At 39.2% G+C, this 20,560-nt stretch overlaps 1 protein-coding gene across 1 annotated transcript in view; it reads right to left on the bottom strand.

Annotated features, from left to right (window-relative positions):
* Nucleotides 1–20,560, bottom strand: part of PGM5 (phosphoglucomutase 5) — a 194,802-nt gene that overhangs the window by 130,399 nt on the left and 43,843 nt on the right. Inside the window, exons 5-6 of the mRNA XM_061132188.1 lie at nt 19,950–20,140; nt 19,196–19,350 (exon numbers count right to left, since the gene is read on the bottom strand). Coding sequence (XP_060988171.1) covers nt 19,196–19,350; nt 19,950–20,140 — 346 coding nt within the window. The remainder of the gene's footprint in view (nt 1–19,195; nt 19,351–19,949; nt 20,141–20,560) is intronic.

The following is a 20,560-nucleotide window of genomic DNA, read 5'->3' as shown; positions in this document are numbered from 1 at the left end:
TTGTTACAGTGGGTGATTGAAATCTAGTCCTGCAAAGATGCTCTAGAAAACTGTGAAAATACATGTCTCAGGCTTCCACTGAAGGCCAGGGGAACAGAGGTATTTATATGCCAACTCTCATCAGGCACTCATGTAGCAGTCACCACAGAGCCATCCATAACTCCTTGTGTGGACTCCCTTGGACTCAAAGTGTTTCACCTAATACTTAATTTTTTCTTACCATTTCAGTGTGGGGTTTTCTGAGAATGGCAGGAAGTCACTGGCTAACTAATAATCAGATAGGCAGAGCATCTGTAGAAGGAATTCCTCAGATCTTACATCTCCCCAGAAGCAAGCACAATTTATTTTGGACCTGATGGCAGTTTCACTTACTTTGAACTCTTCAGAGGCAAATACTGACTTTACTCTTTAGAATAATGTTGAATATTTTTGAACACTATGAGATACCAACTTGACTCCTTTGGATACTGAAAAACAAGGAAGTTTCTCCTGCAAACCAATTATATAATGCTACTGTAACAGTGGCTTTAATTAATTGTAGTGGGGAGTGGAGGCAGACATATCTTACACAGTAGATGACAATCTCTAAATTGTGTGTGAGTGGATGTGAATCTATTTGCACTCATTTCCCAGATATTTTGATATTTTTAGGAAGAATCCTCCTCCACAGGGAGCCATCCTTACTCGTGAGTGAGGATGTGGTATAAAATGAAGGTTGAAAAGTATACACTCATCACCAAAGTCTAGAAGAGAAATGTGATGAGAGACAGAAACCAGAGAGAGAGAAACCATAAAGAAGAGAGGTACATGAAGAGAGTAATGGTTCCCTCTAAATAAGAAATAGCCTCAGGATACTCTCAAATAATGCTGCTTGCCATGTCCACATTTGGACAAATGGGGCCACATTGTGCTGCCTGTTCAAACAGTCCTGATCTCGGGCCCAGCCCTGGCTTGGGAAGTGGAACCCACACAGTCACGACAGGTTTCCTACAACACTGCTCGTGTTGATGTTGGAGCAGATGAAAGCAGATGTTTCCTGTCACACTGCGAATCTCCCCCTAAAGAACACGTCAGCACCCTTCATCTCTTCAAGCCACACAGAAGACCAGGGGCCTCCGTGTAACTGGATTTCTTCTCAACTTCACTGTTTCATTTGCTAGATCAGTTATTCCTGAACAACGTGCTCTGGAACCCTGTGTTCTTCTCATAAATGGAACCTGGCACAAAGTTTTATAAAAGGGAGAAACTAGTAAGAGAATGGCCCCAGAGCCAATGAAAGGAAATAGGTCTCTGACATGCAGCTGCCATGACTAGTGGACACTCTTGCCTTAAAAGTACCTAACAGCTTTAGGGGATAGACAGGGGATGCAGAGTGTGGGCCCTGAGATCTGGAGATTCCTGTGGAAATGGGTCCAATCAACAAAGGGTGATATCATCAATTAAGGAAAACCCAGCCACTTGTGGAGAACATTTGGCAACTCTTCAGCTGTGCACCCTTTCCTATTTTAGGAAATAGAGAACACTGAATAAACAGAACGTAGGAAATATTAGCATGTGATATTTGTCAGAATCACACTATAAATGTCTGTTAACTTGATGACTCTCAAACTAAAGTATCAGGAAGTACGAAAGGCTCCCTTTCAGTTGCCAGAAACATTCTGATTGAAGGAAAGAATTTTCCTCAGCAAACACTTCAATAAAATCGAAGATTTAGATGAGGTAGGAAAAAATAAGGTAGACTATGTTATTAACTAATAATAACAGCAATATCCACAAATGCCTATTTTCTGCTGATCATTTTACATATATTATCCCAACTGAGTTACACAACAATCTGATGCAGTTAAGTACTCTAATTTTCATTTGACAGATGAGAAAACAAGTGCAGGGAGGTTAGGTAGCTTCGCTACATTTACACAGCTAAGTCACAGCAGATCTCATACTTGAACTCAGGTCTTTGTGACTCTAAAGGTCTTTATAGTCACGCTGTAGCATCTTTTCTGCTCACAGTGGATGGTTTGCTCCAGAACATTTTCTCTTTTCCTGACCTAACTCACCTCTGCTTACCACCATGAGGAATTATTAATACTATGCTCAAAGCATTATATTTGGGTTAAAAAAGAAAGAAAAGGAAACTCATTCAAGAGCTTCCCACGAGAGACATTCATAACCTAGAGAAGAAAGTTCCATTACAGCCCTAAGTCTTGATCCTAGACTAGGCCACATAAATGGTTTCCTCTCAGCACTTCATAGCCCCTGGTATAGCATTCCTCACGCTGCATTTTAAGTGTTACTCAGTATATCTGTTTCTCTCTCTGAGTCATAATTTTTTTTTTTAGGGTAAGCACAAATTGTATTCACTTATAACACCATCTGACCCAGAGAAGATATTCAATAAATGTATACTGATGAGTAAGTGAACAAACTGGAATAAGCAAGTGACGTCAAAGACAACGGCATTTTCAGGAAACACCCATAATTCTACAATGTCTGTTAATGCTGGGCAAACACTTTAAATGAGTTAGCAGCTACTGACAGTTCCCCTCCCAAAGTCATTGACACTGATTTCCTCACCAACAGAACAATGGCTTTATTATTTATCCTAAGCAAAAGTAAACATACCATAGGAAAGGAAAACTACTGCACTGAATGGTTTCCGGGAAAGTTTCTTTGACTTTCAAAAGACGCGTGAATAAAAAGCAGCTTCTTTTCTTCCACAAGACCACATCATATATAGGGGAAGAGCTACAATTTCTGGATCAGCTCCATGAGGAAAGCTCACCAAGGACAAAAACCACACCCTGAGGATGACAGAACCCAGCTACTTAATGATGAGACCAAGGCAGTGAATTAGCCTTCTTACCTGGGAGCTAGTTCCTTCTAGACATTTTAACATGTGAGCTACAGTTTTTCCTTACTGTTTACATCATTTGGAGTTCAGGTTTCTGTTACTTGAAACTAAAAATCACCTTGTTTTCTTTCCCCTAACCCTGCTTCCCAATCTTTGTTGTTACATCATAATTCCATAGGTAAAAATGGGTATTAGTGGGTTTCTCCCTGCTCCAAGCATCAGTTTGCTTATTTATAAAATCTTTTATCTTTTCTTCGGTAAATAAGGAATATCTTATCCTCTTCCTCATTGTCATCATTAATATCATCATCATCAATTATGTCATCACCCTAACTACTTTAGCCTAAGGAAAAAAAAAATTCATCATGTCAAAGATTAAATAATATTTTATATCTGCATAGACTACACTATTTTGCACAGAATATTTAGAATATCATCTAAACCCATGGCAGAATTATAAGTTGTTCCACGGTAACTATTCTCCTCTTCTTTCTTGATAAGAAAACACTTGAATTTGAGCGGTGCACATGGTCATTCAAAGTGAAGCAGCCACTTCCCAGCTTCCCTTGCAGCTAGGTGTTGCCATATCACTAAGTTCTGGCCAGCAGGATATAAGGTTAAAAGCATCAAATGTCTACCCTGTGAACCTCTTTAATAATATAGTGTGTCTATTTTTGCTCTTCCTTTTGCCCTTCTTTATCTGGTACTCCAGTAGCTGCATAAAATGCAGACATGGTTGTTGGAGTTCCTACAGTCTTGAAGTCTGAGGGTAAGAGCTACACCAACAGGAGTCAGAGCAACAAGCTAGAAAGAACACGAGTCCCTGGGAGCTCTGTGGAGAAGAGCCACTATACGAGCCCTGACAACTTCCCTTCTGGAAGGAGTGAGTCAGCTTTGAGAAATGATAAGAATCACCGATAAAATCAGTAGTACCAACATGCTCACACATATATCTTCTTTTCTGTTATATTCTACTGTATCTCCATGAGAGCTCACTCTAGTAATCCCACACTGGCTTGATGTCATGCCCGCCCAGAGCCACAACAGTCTTGGATATCTGACCTAATTCAAGAGTTGGTCCTCAGATGGAAGTTTCCTCCAAAAATCCAAACAGCCTCGTGCAAACCAACTCTCATTCTCAAATTTCTCATGCTCCTGGCACCCACCTGCTTGATGAGATTCACATAAATAAACCTCACTTGGGGAGGAATATTCATCCTTCTACCTCCAAAGCCTCTTCCTAGTTCACCAGAGGACTTGGCTAAAGAATCTGCAAATAAATGGACTACGGAGGAGCTAACAAACTTTTAAAAAGTCATTATAAATGCAGGAAACAACCATTACAACAATAAATTGGGATTTACATGTTAACTGTTAAGAAAGGGAGTAGTTAGCACTATATTAGTAACAAAGAAAGCCTCTTTCACAAATGTCTCCTCTGTCCTCTCCCCCCACACACAGGTATGTCATAGAGCAGTTAAGTTAGTCATATTGTTTCTCTTAGTTTACTTTTCAGCTTCTGGCTGAATACTGAACAGACTGTGAAATGGTCAAGTACTTATACAAACAAATTGCACTACATATTTTAATTGGATGTACATATAACACAATATAAAAACACTAGCAGCAGAAGTAGCAGTAGGGGAAAAAACTTTCAACTCTGTATGGGGATTTTAATGGCTTCTCTGGGGGCTCAGAAGCTAAAGAGTCCACCCACAATGCAGGAGACCTGGGTTTGATCCCTGGGTCAGGAAGATACCTGGAGAAGGGAATGGCTACCCACTCCATTGTTCTTGCCTGGAGAATTCCATGGACAGAGGAGCCTGGTGGGCTACAGTCCACCGGGTCGCAAAGAGTCAGACATGACTGAGCAACTAACATACACACACACACACACACACACACACACACACACACACACACACGGGATTAATTGCTCTGCCCCAAATACAGACAGACACAGGAGTGTTTTAAAAGAAAAAAAGAAACTATGTTTTTCCAGAAAGACAATTTTTCTAAAGAGATGAGACGATCAGGGTTTGATAGTTCAGGGTCCACTTACTTCTATGAACAAAGAACTTCTCATTGTAACAACTTTAAAGAATATTAGTAAAAATGTAAAAGATCAAATAACAATGGGTCTAATACTGGGTCCCTAGTGAAAGGTTCCATTTACAGCTATAGAAGAGCTAAAGAAAATGAACAATTATTATTTACAAAGTAACCTGAAAAACTACCAAATATAGACACTTGAGGATCACAACAGCAGTCTTCTAAAAGCTTGTTGTGCTATGAAATGTGAGGAACCCAAAGAAGGAACCCCCACTCAATCACCAGTATCTACATGGGGGATATATTGGGTCTAAGTGCAGCCACTGGTTAAACTTTTAGTCCCAGTTCCTTAGTGTTAAAGAACTGGGGCTGGTTTGAGTTTGCCAGCCATAAAATTTCAACATCATGATGATAACAATTAACCTTCTCTGAGGTCTTACTGTGAATGCACTGCTCTAAGCACTGTTCATACATTACCTCATTTAATCCCAATGAGAATGATGCTGTTATTATCTCATTTAGCAGGAAAGAACCTGATTAGGAAACCAGCCCAAAGACATACAACCAGAGAGCAGAGGAGTCAAACCCAGGTAGTCTGAGCGCAGAAGCCAATGAAAGCCAAAGAGTACCACGTCCCACTCCATGCATGAACACACTTGTGTGTACTGGCAGGCAGGAATGTCTTCACTCCTTAACCTATGTCCTCTCTCAGTAGCACACATACTCCCTCTTTCCCTCCTACTCCTAAATTAGGTAGCAGAATCTGTGTAAGGCAATCTGCAAGATACTACATCATGATCTGGAAACACTCTCCAAATCTCTCATTAACATTCAGATTGAAGTCATGAACTTTTCTGAATCTAGCAGAATACCTTCCAGAGAGAATATTAATAAATTTTGTTGATGGTGAAGTTTGACAAAGGAAGAAAGGATGTGGAAGAGAAGACAAACTTCAGCCACGTATTCAGCACCTAGCAGTGGGCTGGGCACAGAGCAGGTACTAAAAACGGTTTTTGAAAATTGACAGAGTGGAAGGAAGGTAAGGATGCAAGTGTGCATGATAAGTCACTTCAGTTGTGTCCAACTCTTTGTCATCCTTTGGATGGTAGCCCATGAGGCTCCTCTGTCCATGGGATTCTCCAGGCAAGAATACTGGAGTGGGTTGCCATGCCCTCCTACAGGGGATCTTCCCAACTCAGGGATTGAGCCCTTATGTCTCTTATGTCTCCTGCACTGGTAGGTGGGTGCTTTACCACTAGCGCCACCTGGGAAGAGTGGTAAGGATAGAGGGAGGGAAAAAAGGAAGCAGAAAGAAGTGAGGAAAGAGGGAAAGAGCAAGAGAAGTGAAGGAAGGAAGACAGAAGGGAAGGAAGGGGTAGACAGAAGAGGGTGGGAAAGAAAGACGGATGAATTCCTGAACACATGCAGAGATCTGAGGCAAGCACCACCATTCAAATTCTAACACTGTTGTCAGTTACTGGAAAGTAGCAGAGGATCGGCAGGGATATGAGGAGGTAACAAGAAGGGCCTTTGGAGTTCTTAACCAGGTCCTGAATTCTCATTCCAGGACTGAACCACAGTACACTGACCTAGCTCACATCCCTGGCCACCTACTGGGTCTCAAGTTGCTACCGTTACTCATTCTGGAAGGAGGAAGAAGGATCTTGCTTTGGAAGACAACTGTATCCATTCTCTGTCACTTGGTCTGGGAAGGAATAACTGTCCCCCCAACTCCACTAAATGAGAAAGGGCTTAAAACTTTCAGTCTCTCCCACACTTCATGGCCTCAGTGAGCCAAAAGGTCAGAGATGATAAAAACACCCACAAAGTCAAGACTCAAGGGCATGTTCTCAATTACTTCTTTCTAGAAAAGCTTTGTCTCAAACACATACACACACGTGTGTACAATTTTATCCTCCTAGTTTGGAATTAATATACACATACTACTATATATACAGTATATAACCAACAGGAGCAGGACCTACTGTATAACACAGGAAACTATGCTTGATATTTTATAATAACCTATAAGGGAAAAGAATCTGAAAAAAAAGAATATATATATATATATATATATATTTATACACACACACACATGTATAACTGAATCACTGTGTTGTACACCTAAAACCAACACAACATTGTCAACTATAAATCAAATATAATTTGATTAAAAAAAAACTTTATCCTCCTAGATAAGGTAATATAAGCAGGTGAGGGCTGAAAACTTGCTCCCTCAAAGAGAGAGCCTAGAGGCAGGGAACCTGAGGATGAAAGTGATACCTTCTAAGGCAAAGCAGAGAGGGAGTATTCAGGTGTCACCAAGCTGCTAGATCAAGATTCACCTGAGGCCAAGTCTACTTCAGTTAATAAGGACTGAAACATTCCCTTTATTATTTAGGTCCCATTTCAACTAGTGTTCTCTCATCTGCAGGGCAAAGATCCTGACTGATACAATCTCTCTGTGAGTCCTGGATAGAGAATGTGCATTCTTAAATACAATCACCAACTCACCAAACAATTTTCTTTTATGCTAGGATGTAAACCACTGATGCCACCAGGGACTCTAAAAGAACTTGGAATTCCAAACGACAAATTTAAACCTCAGGCAGAAACCTCATCAGAATGAGACAAATGACTCCACAGGTCTGAAATCTACCCTCACCTGTGTAGGGCATGTAGACAGGGGCTTACACAATTTTTTTTTCTTTTCTTTTTCTAAGCATCAAATATCTTATAATCAACCACTAACACATTACTTATTAAAAGATCCCACTTTATTTAACTAGTAACTTTTAAGTTTCTGCTCATCAGTGTTGCATAAGACTAAAAACTCCTAAAAGGAATCATATCAGTTTAGCCCACTTTACACAGAATGTTATGGAGAAATGCTGCTGAAACGTGATAAAGGTTTCTTCATAGAACCACTGCTGATCTTACTACTTTAAGCAGATCCTGAGGTAAGGGTATAAAATTCAAATCCTACTTTAAACTCCAGTCAACATTTTCCTGGAAGTCTTAAGTTACAGCCAAGAACTGCTTCTTCCAGAGCTTTACTAAACAAGAGTGATGTTTAAGGTCAAAATTATAAGACATTTTGGGGTCAAAATAAATTATGCATGTGTGATATCACCCAACACACACATAGGTCCCCTGACACACACACTGATAGACACAAATGACTTTCACCCAAGATATAATCTAATTTCTCCTATTCTCAGCAATAAGGAACAGCAAAGAAGTTATGAGACTTGATATTAGACAATCTAGTACCAGTCTTGACTGCTTCCTTTTTGATGGGCAACCGTGGGCCATCACAATGGCCAAAGCAGAGAGGGATTATTCAGGCATCACCAAGTTGCTAGGTCAAGATTCACCTGAGGCCAAGTCTACTTCAGTTAATATGAACCGAAACATATTACTTAATCTCCCAATATCATACTTTTCCTATAAAGCTTCAATAATAACACTTAATGCAAATACTTCTGAGGGCTTATGTGACCACTGAATAAGAAACTGTAATGAAATCCACTATAAATAAAAATGCATTCACCCTCTTACTCTGTGCTGAGCAGGCAAAATTTGGGGAGAGTTTTTTTATTCTCCTGTGCATCTTTCTTAGATACTATTCTTACCTCAGCCCTACTGGAAAGTGAAATTGATAGACTTGGCAATTTAATCAGTGTTCCAACAGGTTTGGTTTAAGATTACCCTAAGAGGTTGAGGTTTAAAATCCATTAAAAAACTTTTTTTGGGTGAAAGTTATAAAGTTCATTTCAAAATATATAGCATACACCAAAAGCACATTTTTGTACAAAAAGCTCTTTCCCTCCAAAAGGATCTTCAAGCCTAAGATGATTCATCACTATCCTCCATCATTTAAAATCATTGTCAAGTGCCAAGCTTCTCTGGCTGCTTGACAAAGCATATAGTTCAGTTATGCTGGGCTATCCTATCTTCTTTATATCTTTATGCCACCAATAAATTTGACTAATGACCTTGAAATCTTAGAACTTTCAACTCTAAATGTAAATCTTTCCCAAGACAAGACTGAAAATAGTGTACCGATGTTCTGGCTCACCAGAGAGAAGGAAGTAGTGGGCAGCAATTCCAAAGACCACTCATCTCACTTGAACCCAGCCAGTGTGTATTGATAGTCTGGTAAATGCAAGCTTTGATGCTAGGAACTAGATGCACTCAAACAGAGGGCATGACCTTAATCATAAAGGAAGACCCAAAAGAAATTCTTTGGTTTGTTTTCAAATAAATAGGATTTGATTATTTTTATCACTTTTATCAAGGTATTACTGATATAAAATAAAATTTGCCAGCTTTAAGTGTACAGTTCTATGAATCTTGATAGATAGATACACAGATAGATAGAGTTGTGTTATTAATACTGCTACCATAATTAAGGTACAGAACATTTTTATCAGCCCAAAAAGTTACCTCATGCCTCTTTGCAATAATGAATTGGATTGATTTTTAAAGTGTATAAGTATTTGAAGTCACAAAAAAGAAAGGAGAATATTTAACCAAATGGACCCTTCAAAAACCAAAACTGAGATTATAAGTAAAGATAGGTCATGAAGTCAACGTTTGCACTGGAGAACAACAACATGCCACTTAGTTATATGCTCTAGACCAGGTGGCATTGGAACCCAGCCTTAAGTGATCTTTAATCCCCAATCACCCAGGGTGGTGTAAATGAATTTCTTTCAGTATTGGTAGAACTTGCCAGTGGTCAAAATTATTTGCCAAACGCCAACAAGTGCCAAGTCAATGGGACTGGAAGGACTGAGGATAGGATGTTGGAACTGTTATTAATGACTATGCTTTTCCAGAAACAAAATTGAAGAGTGGCAAGGAGTCCCTGCAGATAGAGCAGGCCAGAGAAAGCCAATTTCTAAAAATGGTTTGTCTGAGATCATATGTAGGGGTGATGATAACTATATGTTTTGGAACTCAGGTTACTGATTGCTTATTCAAAATTGTTTTACTGACCAACATAGAGAGCAAACACCCAACCAAGACAGCTCTGAACAGCTGAACAAAAGATGGTTTATCCAACATCTCCAAAGTTCTTGCAGATTCTAGTCTTAAATGTTATCAATTTATTCCTCTCACTTTAGGTAATTAATCTATAAGTGCCCTCTACTTAATGTGGGCATGAAATTGCTTTCTCATCTGACACCAACTCATAGAAATACTGACAAGCAGGCTTGGATCACCATCAGCATCCTTTCCAGAAGGTAGACACAAAAGGGATAGAAGAAGGTATCCTCTAAACTAGGATGAAATCAGTACTCACCCTACCTACCCAGGAAAGGAATAAAGACACCTGAGCTTAAGTTCAGGCTCTGGTAAGTGTGTTTACCTATTGACTGAGAAATAACTGCTGTGCCATTGCTTCCTTTTATCTCATTTTTATTGTCATAATCAATACATAGCATAACTAAAATTCAACTCACCGCAAACTTACCTAAATATAAATGAAAACCATAAGTCAGGCACAGTTTTATTAGATACCCAAAAGACTAAAAAATTATACATCATTCCTTTCCTCCTTATCACTCGGTATATTTATTTTCCTCTGCAATCAATAAATTGACAAATTTATTTTGTAAAAAAGTTCAAAGAAGCTTGTTTATATATCATGGCAGTTAACTTTTAGAATTATGTGATTAGATCTGTGGAGCTCAAGCTACTTTTTCTCCCAAATAAAAAATATTCCAAAAAGGAAAAAAATCTTATTCATTCATTTGGTAAGCGTTTTTGAGAACCTACCTTATGCCAGGCACTGGCCAAAAACTTTGCTTGTGGAGGATTTACAGGACATTAGGAAACAGACAAACACATGATTTTAATGTCTGTGACAACTGTGATAAAGGGACCGCTGAAGAGTAAGTTCTATGTACTCCTTTGGATGGAGAAACATGACATCAAAAGAGTACTACCAAGAAGGTGATGCTGACTCAAGTCTTGAAAGATCAGGAAGAACAAAGTAGGCAGTGGGACAAGGTGAAGGGAACACATTTTAAGGAAAGAGAACAGGATATGCAAAGGTACATCAGTGTGAGAGGTCATCAAATTTGGGAAACTGTAAGGGTGCTTCCCAGGTGGCTCAGTGGGAAAGAATCTGCCTGCCGAGCAGGAGATGCAGGCTTGATCCCTGGGTTGGCAAGATCCCCTGGAGAAAGAAATGGCAACCCATTCCAGTATTCTTGCTTGGGAAATCCCATGGACAGAGGAGCCTGGTGGGCAACTGTCCATGGGGTCACAAAAGAGTCAGACACAACTTAGCAACTCAACAACAGCAACAAATATATAGAATGTACAATGAGCTCATGGAAATCCATCAAAAAAGGGGAGAAAATTCTAAATACAAAGTCAGGCAAAGGATAGGAACAGAGAGTTAATAGAAAGGAAACCCCCAAATCTCAAGCATCTGAAGAGATGTTCATTAGCAATATGAGAAATGAAAATTTAGTACAGCAATGGTATATTACTCTCTATCTCTTCCATTGGTCATTGACTCTTCCACTGGTCAATAAAATATTGGTCTGGACTTGAAGATGCAGAAACTAGCAGGGGAAGCAGCCTAGTGAAGTACAATCTAACACAGGATTTGGTCAAATTAAGTATACACAGTGCTTCTGACCCAACAATTCTCCTCTTGGATACACATGTCGAAGAAACTCTCACATAAATCCCAAGGGGGCTATGAAGCATCATTCACTGGTGCGGGAGGTGAGAGGCAGCCTGAGTGTTCAGAGGAGCAGGAATGGAAGTAACCTGTGGATGCACACCATGGACTACTCTGCAGTAGTCAGAAGCAACACACTACATGCACACTTAGGCACTGAGAGGATCTTAACACAAAGTCTTTAGTGGAAAAGAGTAAGAAACTAGACACAGTCTATTTATAGTACTAGTCACAATCATCTGAAGTACATGCAAATAAAACAACACACGCAAACAAAAGGATACCCAACAAATACACATTTGCGATTGTCTCTGGGAGGAGGGTAATCAAAGAAAAGAGAAGTATGTTAATTTTTTAATAATAAGAAATGAGTCTCCCACTGGACACACTATGAAAGGACTGCTCAATGATGAGCATGATTAACTCAGCTGGCTACACCTGAGGTCCAAAAAACTGGGGAGAGAATGAGACTGGGAGACAAGCAGGCAGAGATTACCAAAAAGACTGGCCATTGTGCTGGCTGTTCCTGGTTTGCCCCCTTCCACCTGAGAGCCCGCCATTCCATTCAACGCCCACCTCTGCCCTGTCAGCTTCCCTAGGAGGCTGAGCTGCAAGGGCTGCCCCCTGGCTTCCTGTGGGGTTTGGTCAAGAGGAGGCATCAGCAAGAGACTGAAGGGTGGGAAAAGAGAGAAGTTAGGGTATTTATACCTCCCTGATAAGATCAGTCCTGACAACTCCAAATCTCCTCAGCTATGGTTACCCAATCCCTCCCTGACTCTTCAGTCCTGGGGGATTACTAGCTTTCTGATACTATGAGTCCTGAGATGCCTCTCCATCACTTCTTGCTTTTTTTTGTTTGTTTCCTTCATTATCTTCGTTCATACTTCTGTAGACCAGGTTATTAAAGCTACTATTACTAAATTCTTTTTAGCAAACTCTTTTGATGGTGCCATTTCCTTTCTCCCTTGACCATGAATTAAACAGCTATGGATGGTTTTAGGGCAATAACTACTATTATAAAGAGCTTTTTCTCTCTTTTCTGTTTTAATATAAGTTATATTTGAACATATTTATATGCTAGGGCAAAATAATTCCTATTACTCTATAGCACAACAGATGTATGGGAGACTGGATAATTACATATTAGCTCACAACACTCTTTCTCCCTTACCACTGTGCATCCTGATTGATCTTGGAGACAAAATAACACAGATCTAAAGTGTGTAACAAGGACCAAGTTCATCATAGATACGTAGATGCTGCATACTTGCTGGATTAACACTGTCTAGATTCCAATGACCAACTGGATATGTTCAAGATAAAACTACAGTACATATTTCAGGTCGGGGATTGACAACAAATAGCTGTAGACTACATTCTGAAAAAATAAGCATTTTCACATATGCTATGGGCCATTTCTAATCTCAGCATCAAAGCCAGGTCTACCTGCATGTTTCTAGTCTTTGGTCCTACCCATAAACTCCTCAGAAAGTCCATTATCTATATTACCAAGGAGGATGTTCCACACTTGCCAGTTATTACTATACCAAGTTCATTTCCCCTGAACATGCATTACAATTTGTGTTTATATGCTTTTTCTTTACTTGTTATTATTCATCTTCTGCATCAGACAGTAAGTTCCATCAGGGCAAGGGACAATTGCCTAGGATATAGAAGGCCCTTAATAAATATTTCTTGAGTGAATAAATAGAGAACAACAGGAGTGACACAAAAAGCAAAAAGAGAGTAGAAGAGTCCTAATTCCCTTTTCCATCATGTTTATGGGTGGTGGACCTCATATGGCCTCCCTGTAGTCAAAACATACTTTCTAGATATGGCTCCCTTGCAGTGTATACTAGGATGCTAGCCTTGATTGAGGCTTTAAATATTTCTGAATGAGGAGAGTTTATGTCTGCATGTGTTTGCCTTGCTTAACACAGCATTCAGCACAGGACCACGCACAGATGGGTGCTTCATAAGTATTACTGAAGGAAGATAACACAGGGGATTATTTAATACAGCCTCACGGAGTAGAGATAAATCTTGGGCCACAAATATACTTCCAATGTGCTTTACTTCTCAAATAATTTGAACCAAAATGATTTCAGCAACACAGATTCATCTGTAACCACAAATCAGACACATTTAGAATGACAAAGCCCAAAAGAATGCCATTTTCAAGGCTGAAACGGTATTATTCTGGGGTAAATGGAATCCTTGTCTCAGTGATACTGTAAGAGTAGAAATGAAAGATACTGAAAGTCTTCCCTCGGGGAACAACAATTATCCATGAAACAATGGAAGTTTGTCTGAATAATTCACCAGCATCAAGGGTGCAGGCCTCCTTTATTCTGCAATCCCAGGAGTTTGGGCAAGTGCACCACTGAATGTGTCTCAGTCACTTCGCTGTCTTTCTTCCAGGGTCTGGCATTTAGGGGCACATTCCTATGATTTTATTAATTAAAAAATAACCTAAGTGGGAAACTACTGACAAGATAACATTTTGAGGCAGCATTTCTTTCACGAAGAAGAAACTTATAAAGTGTCTATCATGAGAATCCACCAGGGACTCCACAAGAGATCAAATACCCAAAACAAATCACCACTTCAGAGCCCACAGAATTCTGAATCCCAACCAGCAAGCATGAATAATCCTTTTAAATGGTCACTTACATATCAGAACAGGTCCTCTGTGAACTTTCTAAGCAAGGCTTCTGGTTTCTGACTGAAACAGAGATTCAATGGGAAGGAGGGATAAACTGAAACCAAGAACAACTGGGAAATTTCCATAAGAAAAGAGCACAAATGGGTTGTGTTGTCAGAATGAAACTGGTCCCTCACGGCCAGGGTTTGGGAAGCTGCTGACTACCCTATGGGAGAGCTTAGCAATATTCGCAACTGGTTTCTCAGAAACCATCCTGATTAAGTTGTAGTTACTAGGAAGATGCAATAGTTTCAAATTCCAGGTCACTTTCTTATTAGCTATGTAACCTTGTGTGAGTCACTTAATCTCTCTGATAATTGGTTCAGCATCTTTAATATGCTGAGAGTAGTGTCTACCCAAGTACCTTTCTAAATTATTGCAAAGATCAAGTGAGTTCAAATTAATGAAAGTTCTTTCTAAATTGTAAGATTATGTATAAGTGAGCACGCATGCTCAGTTGCTGGGTCTTTCTGACCCTTTGTGACCCCATGGACAGCAGCCTTGTCATGTTCCTCTGTCCATGTGATTCTCTAGGAGAGAATACTGGAGTGGGATGCCATTTCCTCTTCCAGGGGATCTTTCTGACACAGTGATTGAACTCATATTTCTCCCAAGTCTCCTGTACTGGTAGGCGGATTCTTCACCAACCACTGAGCCACCTTATATATCCTCCCAGAATATTAAGTAACCTACATAGAACTCAGGATCCTCTGTGACTCTGGGTTTTCCATTTCTAGAGACAGTCTGGTTTTTGCTTTGCTTTCTACAGTTTTGCTGATTTTTTTTTTTTAAGTGAAGTGAAATCGCTCAGTCGTGTCAGACTCTTTGCGACCCCATGGACTGTAGCCTACCAAGTTCCTCCGCCCATGGGATTTCCCAGGCAAGAATACTGGAGTGGGTTACTATTTCCTTCTCCAGGTGACCTTCTCGACCCGGGGATTGAACTCCGGTCTCCCACTTTGTAGGCAGACGCTTTATTGTCTGAGACACCAGGGAAGTAGTTCATGTTTTGTTTATTTTTAAAGGAAAGATATAAACCAAGGCAAAGGGGGAAGAATGGAATTACACATCCCACCCTTTGGAGCTGCTAGGCAAGAATTTTAAACTGTGGTTGCTTCATCATCACAGATTTTACATCAATATCACCTGAGGGAAAGAAGTAACATAGGGGGCATCCAAAAGGCATCTGATTCATCTCCGTACTGGTGGAGGAATAAAAGATCAATTTACAGCAATCAATTATATTTCTAATTACTAGCAGCAAACAACTGGAAAATTAACCTTATAAAACTATTCCATTTGCATTAGCATCAAAATATACAAAGTACTCATGAATCAATTTGACAAAAATTGTAAAGATTTCCACGCTAAACTACAAAATATACAGAAGAGAAACTAACCTACAAAGTATGTAAGAGAAATTAAAGAAAACTAAATAAAATAAGAGATATATCACATTCCTGGGCTAGAAATCTCAGTATCATTGAAATGCAATTCTTCCAGAATTGCTCTGTGGATTCAACACAATTTCAATCAAAATTGCAATAGGCCCTAGTAGAAAATAACAAGTTGATTCTAAAATGTACATAGAAATGCAAAGGACATTAGATATATAATTTTTTCTATATGAAGAAAAAAGAAATAAGAGTTGGGGGGGTCATTTGACTTAACTAACTACTTTAAAACTTCAATAATCAAGACAAGGAAATATTGGCATAGGAATAGACAATAGATCAATGGAGCAGAAGGGACAATCTTGAAACAGACCCACATATATATGGTCAACTGATTTTTAACAAACACACCAAGAGAAAGGTAAATTCTTTTCAATAACAATTGCATATAGGGAAAAAACAAGCCTCAACCCCTGCCTTATAACCCACAGAAAAATTAATTCAAAATCATCAAAGACTTAAATGCAAAATTAAAATGACAATGATTCTAGAAGTAAGGATAGGAAAAAACATCTTTTTGACCTTTGGGTAAGCAAAGATTTCTTACAGAGGATAAGAAAGTATATATTATTTATATGAGGGCTTCCCTGGTAGCTCAGCTGGTAAAGAATCTGCCTGCAATGCAGAAGACCCTGCTCTGATTCCTGGGTTGGGAAGATCCCCTGGAGAAGGGATCGGCTCCCCACTCCAGTATTCTTGGGCTTCCCTGATGGCTCAGACAGTAAAAAAATCACCTGCAATTCGGGAGACCTGGGTTTGATCCCTGGGTTGGGAAAATCCTCTGGAGGAGGGCATGGCAACCTGCTCCAGTATTCTTGCCTGGAGAATCCCCATGGACAGAGGAGCCTGGTGGGCTACAGTCCACGGGGTTGCGAAGAGTCGGACACAACTGAGTGACTAAGCACACAATTATACAAGAAAAAGAATTGGACACTGTCAAAATTTAAAACTCACACTCATCAAAAGACACAATTAAGTATTTGAATGAGGAAGTGACAGGCATGGAGAAAATATTTGTAATACATATATCTGACAAAAGACTTATTATCCAGGATATTCCCTGGCAGACCAGTGGTTAGGCCTCTCACTGCTGAGGACCTGGGTTCAATCCTTGGTCAGGGAACTAAGATCCCACAAGCTGGCAGTATGGCCAAAAAAACCTTATTACCAAGAATATATAAAGAACTTCTCTAAATCAATAACAAAAAGACAAACAATGCGCCTTCAACTGAGCAAATACATTTCGAACAGGTACATAACAAAGAAGTTCACAAATGGACAACGAGCATATGAAAATGAGCTCAACATCACTAGAAAAATACAAATTTAAACCAAAATGAAACACTATTTTGCACTCACCAGACTGCTTAAAATAAAAAAGACTGATAGCACCAAATGTTATTGAAGATATAAAGTTACTAGAAGCCTCACACGTTGCAAATAAGAGTACAAAATGGAAAACAGTTTGGCAGTTTCTTGTTAAATTAAACATACATCTATCCTACAAGCAGCATTCTACTCCTGGATGTTAACTGAAGAATGTAGATGTATACACAAAAAGACACGTGTAAGAATGCTTATAATGGCATGATTTATAGTATCTAACAACTGAAAACAACCCAAATGTTCATCAACAGGATACTGGAAAAATAAATTATGATATATTCATACATTGATATACTATACTGAAACATAGGGGAATGAACTAGTTACAAATTCAGTGAATGCAGATGAATAAAAAAATACATAATAAATGAAAAAACTAGTAATAAATATGTAGTATATGATTCTATTTTTGTGAAGCTCAAGAACAGGCAAAGCCTAAATATGGCAGAAGAAATTACAACAATGGGGCATTGGAAGGAGGAACTTTGGGGGGTGATGGGACTGTTCTATATCTTATTTTCATTGGTTGTCACCCAGATGTATACCTTTTCCAAAACTCATTGAATTGTACCCTTAAGATTAACTCAATTCACTTCATATAAAATTTACTTTAGGAATGACTGAATGAATGGTAACACCATGAGGAAATAACTTCACCATCCAGAAGATGAGATTCTGCAGGACAACTGGTCTGGTCTCCTCAAAAATAATTATCATTAACTAAAAGATAAAAGGCTTGTGCTAGATTCTAAGAGACTTAAGAGATGTGACAACCAGATGCAATGTATGATGTTAGACAGGATGCTGCTTTGGGCAAAACCATACGTTAAAGACACTCCAGGAACACTCAGGGGAAATTTGAATATGATCTTGGTTTTAGATGATATAAAACTGAATTAAGACAAAGTTGGAGATTGTTGATGGGAAAAAAATGTTACAAGGCGGTATGTACTTTCAGATCTCTTTTTGGTTTCACAAAAAGGCAAATATATATTACACATATTATATTATGTATGTTATATATGATTTATAGCTATGCATATATATTATATATGTATATAAAAAGATTCAGTAGGGAATATACATTTATCAATTAACATAAGCAGCTCAGGCAGAGTCGCTTACATTTTCCTCGTTTTCTGTGTTTTTTAACTTTCCAGCATGAACAAATACTGCTTCCACAATAATATACATTGCTTGAAAATATTAGACTCTGAAATTCATTGTTTCCTAAGATAAGCTAAAAGATGGGTGGACAGGGCCAGGGTAAGAAACTTTAGACTGTTATCTAATGAGTCTCCTGTTGAGCATTTTCCATGTGTATCTCGCTTCATTCTCACAACAAACTTATCTTCCCTGTTTTTATAGAACTAATGATGATATAGTAAAAATTGCTCAGTCGTGTCTGACTCTTTGCAACCCCATGGACTGTAGCCTGCCAGGCTCCTCTGTCCATGAAATTCTCCAGGCCAGAATACTGGATTGGGTTGTCTATCCCTTCCCCAGGGAATCTTCTCAACCCAGGAATCAAACCAGGGTCTCCCAGATTGCAGGCAGATTCTTTACCAGCTGAGCTACCAGGGAAGCCTGAGATAAGTGAGCATTTTAAAATAATATTATCTGATCCTAAGACTCATGTTCTTTCTACCTTGCTTACATATTTAGTAAGTTTTCTTACCATTTATGAAGTATTTACTATGAACCACGCATTCTGTTACATGCTTTATAAGAATCACCTCATTCCTACCTCATACAATCCATGTAAGGATGATACTATTATCATGCTCATTTTAAAGAAAAGAAAACAGAGACACAGAAATCAAATAAGTCTCCCAAGTTCCTGAGAGCTAAGATGTAGCAGAACCCAGTTCAGGCCACTGATTCTTCACACTTCTATTAACTATATATGTCTTTAAATTCCCATATCTCTAATTTCAACAAGTTCCCAAAGTGCGAGGGGAGAATGATTGAGAGCCACCAGCAGAAGGAACAATGACATCAGAGGCCTGTCATGAAGTTTTTCACGGTGACATTCTGCTTACCTGTCGAGGGCTGTGCTGGTGGGCATACTCCTTCCAAACCCTCGGACTCCCATCTGACGGAAATATGGAATGCAAGAGAGGTTGGCGGCAATGATGGCCAAGGAGTCGGAAGGGCTCACAAAGAAGCCATTTTGGCCTAGGATCATGTAACGGTCCTGTGGGAAAGAATGTGTGAAAATGTTCAGGCAAAGGCATCTGCTGCTAGCAGTCCATTCCCATCATCATCACCAGGCACTTTACTGCCATCCTCAGATTTAAACAATGGAAAACCACTTGAAGGAGGCCAAAGAGGGCATGGGAAACTAAAATCCCTGAATATTGCAGGGTGCAGGATCTTGACACCGCTAGGAAAATATCCAACCTGTTGAAATGTGGATGACTTCCTCAGACTTTAGTAGCCTCTACATTCTTCATTCACACTTCTCCCAAACATAATGGAGAACAGAGATTATTACTAAAATAGCTGTTTTCTTAACATGGTGATTTCAACAAGATCAGTCATAAATAAAGATGTATTGCATTAATTTTTTAAAAGAAATAACCTCTTTATAACATACTGCTACTTGGAAAAAGAAAAGTAATGGCTATTTACATGCAATACTAGGCCATTAAGTAGAAGGGCAGATGCAGAGCCAGTTAGCGTTCATATGCCCCTTACGTGTCAGCCCCAGAGGTATTCAACAATTCTCTGGTTTCCAGTGTTTGGCTCATTATATAGCAAAACGATCAGCAGGCAGAAAGCCTTCCTCCTTACCCCATCAGCATCAAACGCAGCTCCAAATCCATATTCCCCTCCTTTCATAGCTTCCAGAAGGGTGGTTGCATATGTCAGGTTGGGGTCAGGATGCTGCCCTCCAAAATCTTCCAGGGGAACACAGTTGATTGCAGAATTGGCTGGGGCCCCCAGCTCATCACACAGAACTTTTCTCACATAGGGTCCCATTACTTAAAAAAGATACACAGCAATGTGAGATCTTTACAGAACTCCTCCCTCAAGGGTGTTTTGTTCTTCTTAGAAGATGTCTACTTCATAGCACAAGAAAAAAAAAAGATAAATTCTACAAGTTTTTTCAAGCATAGAATAATGGTTACTTCAACTACTACTCATTTAGCATCTGTGTGCCAGTGACTATGTTAGGCATATAGAAGTTGTATTCAGTAATCCAGTTGCATGAAATTTTTCTCCAAAACTTTCCTAAAATACTGCCAAAAAGAAATCAACTACCTAATAATAATTCATGGGCTGTTACTTTTTATATTAAAAGCATTAGTTAAATATATGCAAAAGCACTTAAAGGCTCTAGCGATGTTCTTTGTCTCTACAGCTGTTTTAACTTTGCCAAGTGTATAATTAAACACTGCCAA

The sequence above is a fragment of the Dama dama genome, chromosome 29 (assembly GCF_033118175.1).
Source record: "Dama dama isolate Ldn47 chromosome 29, ASM3311817v1, whole genome shotgun sequence".
NCBI classification, from domain to species: Eukaryota; Metazoa; Chordata; class Mammalia; order Artiodactyla; family Cervidae; genus Dama; species Dama dama.
This window is presented reverse-complemented; position numbering and strand designations above follow the sequence as displayed.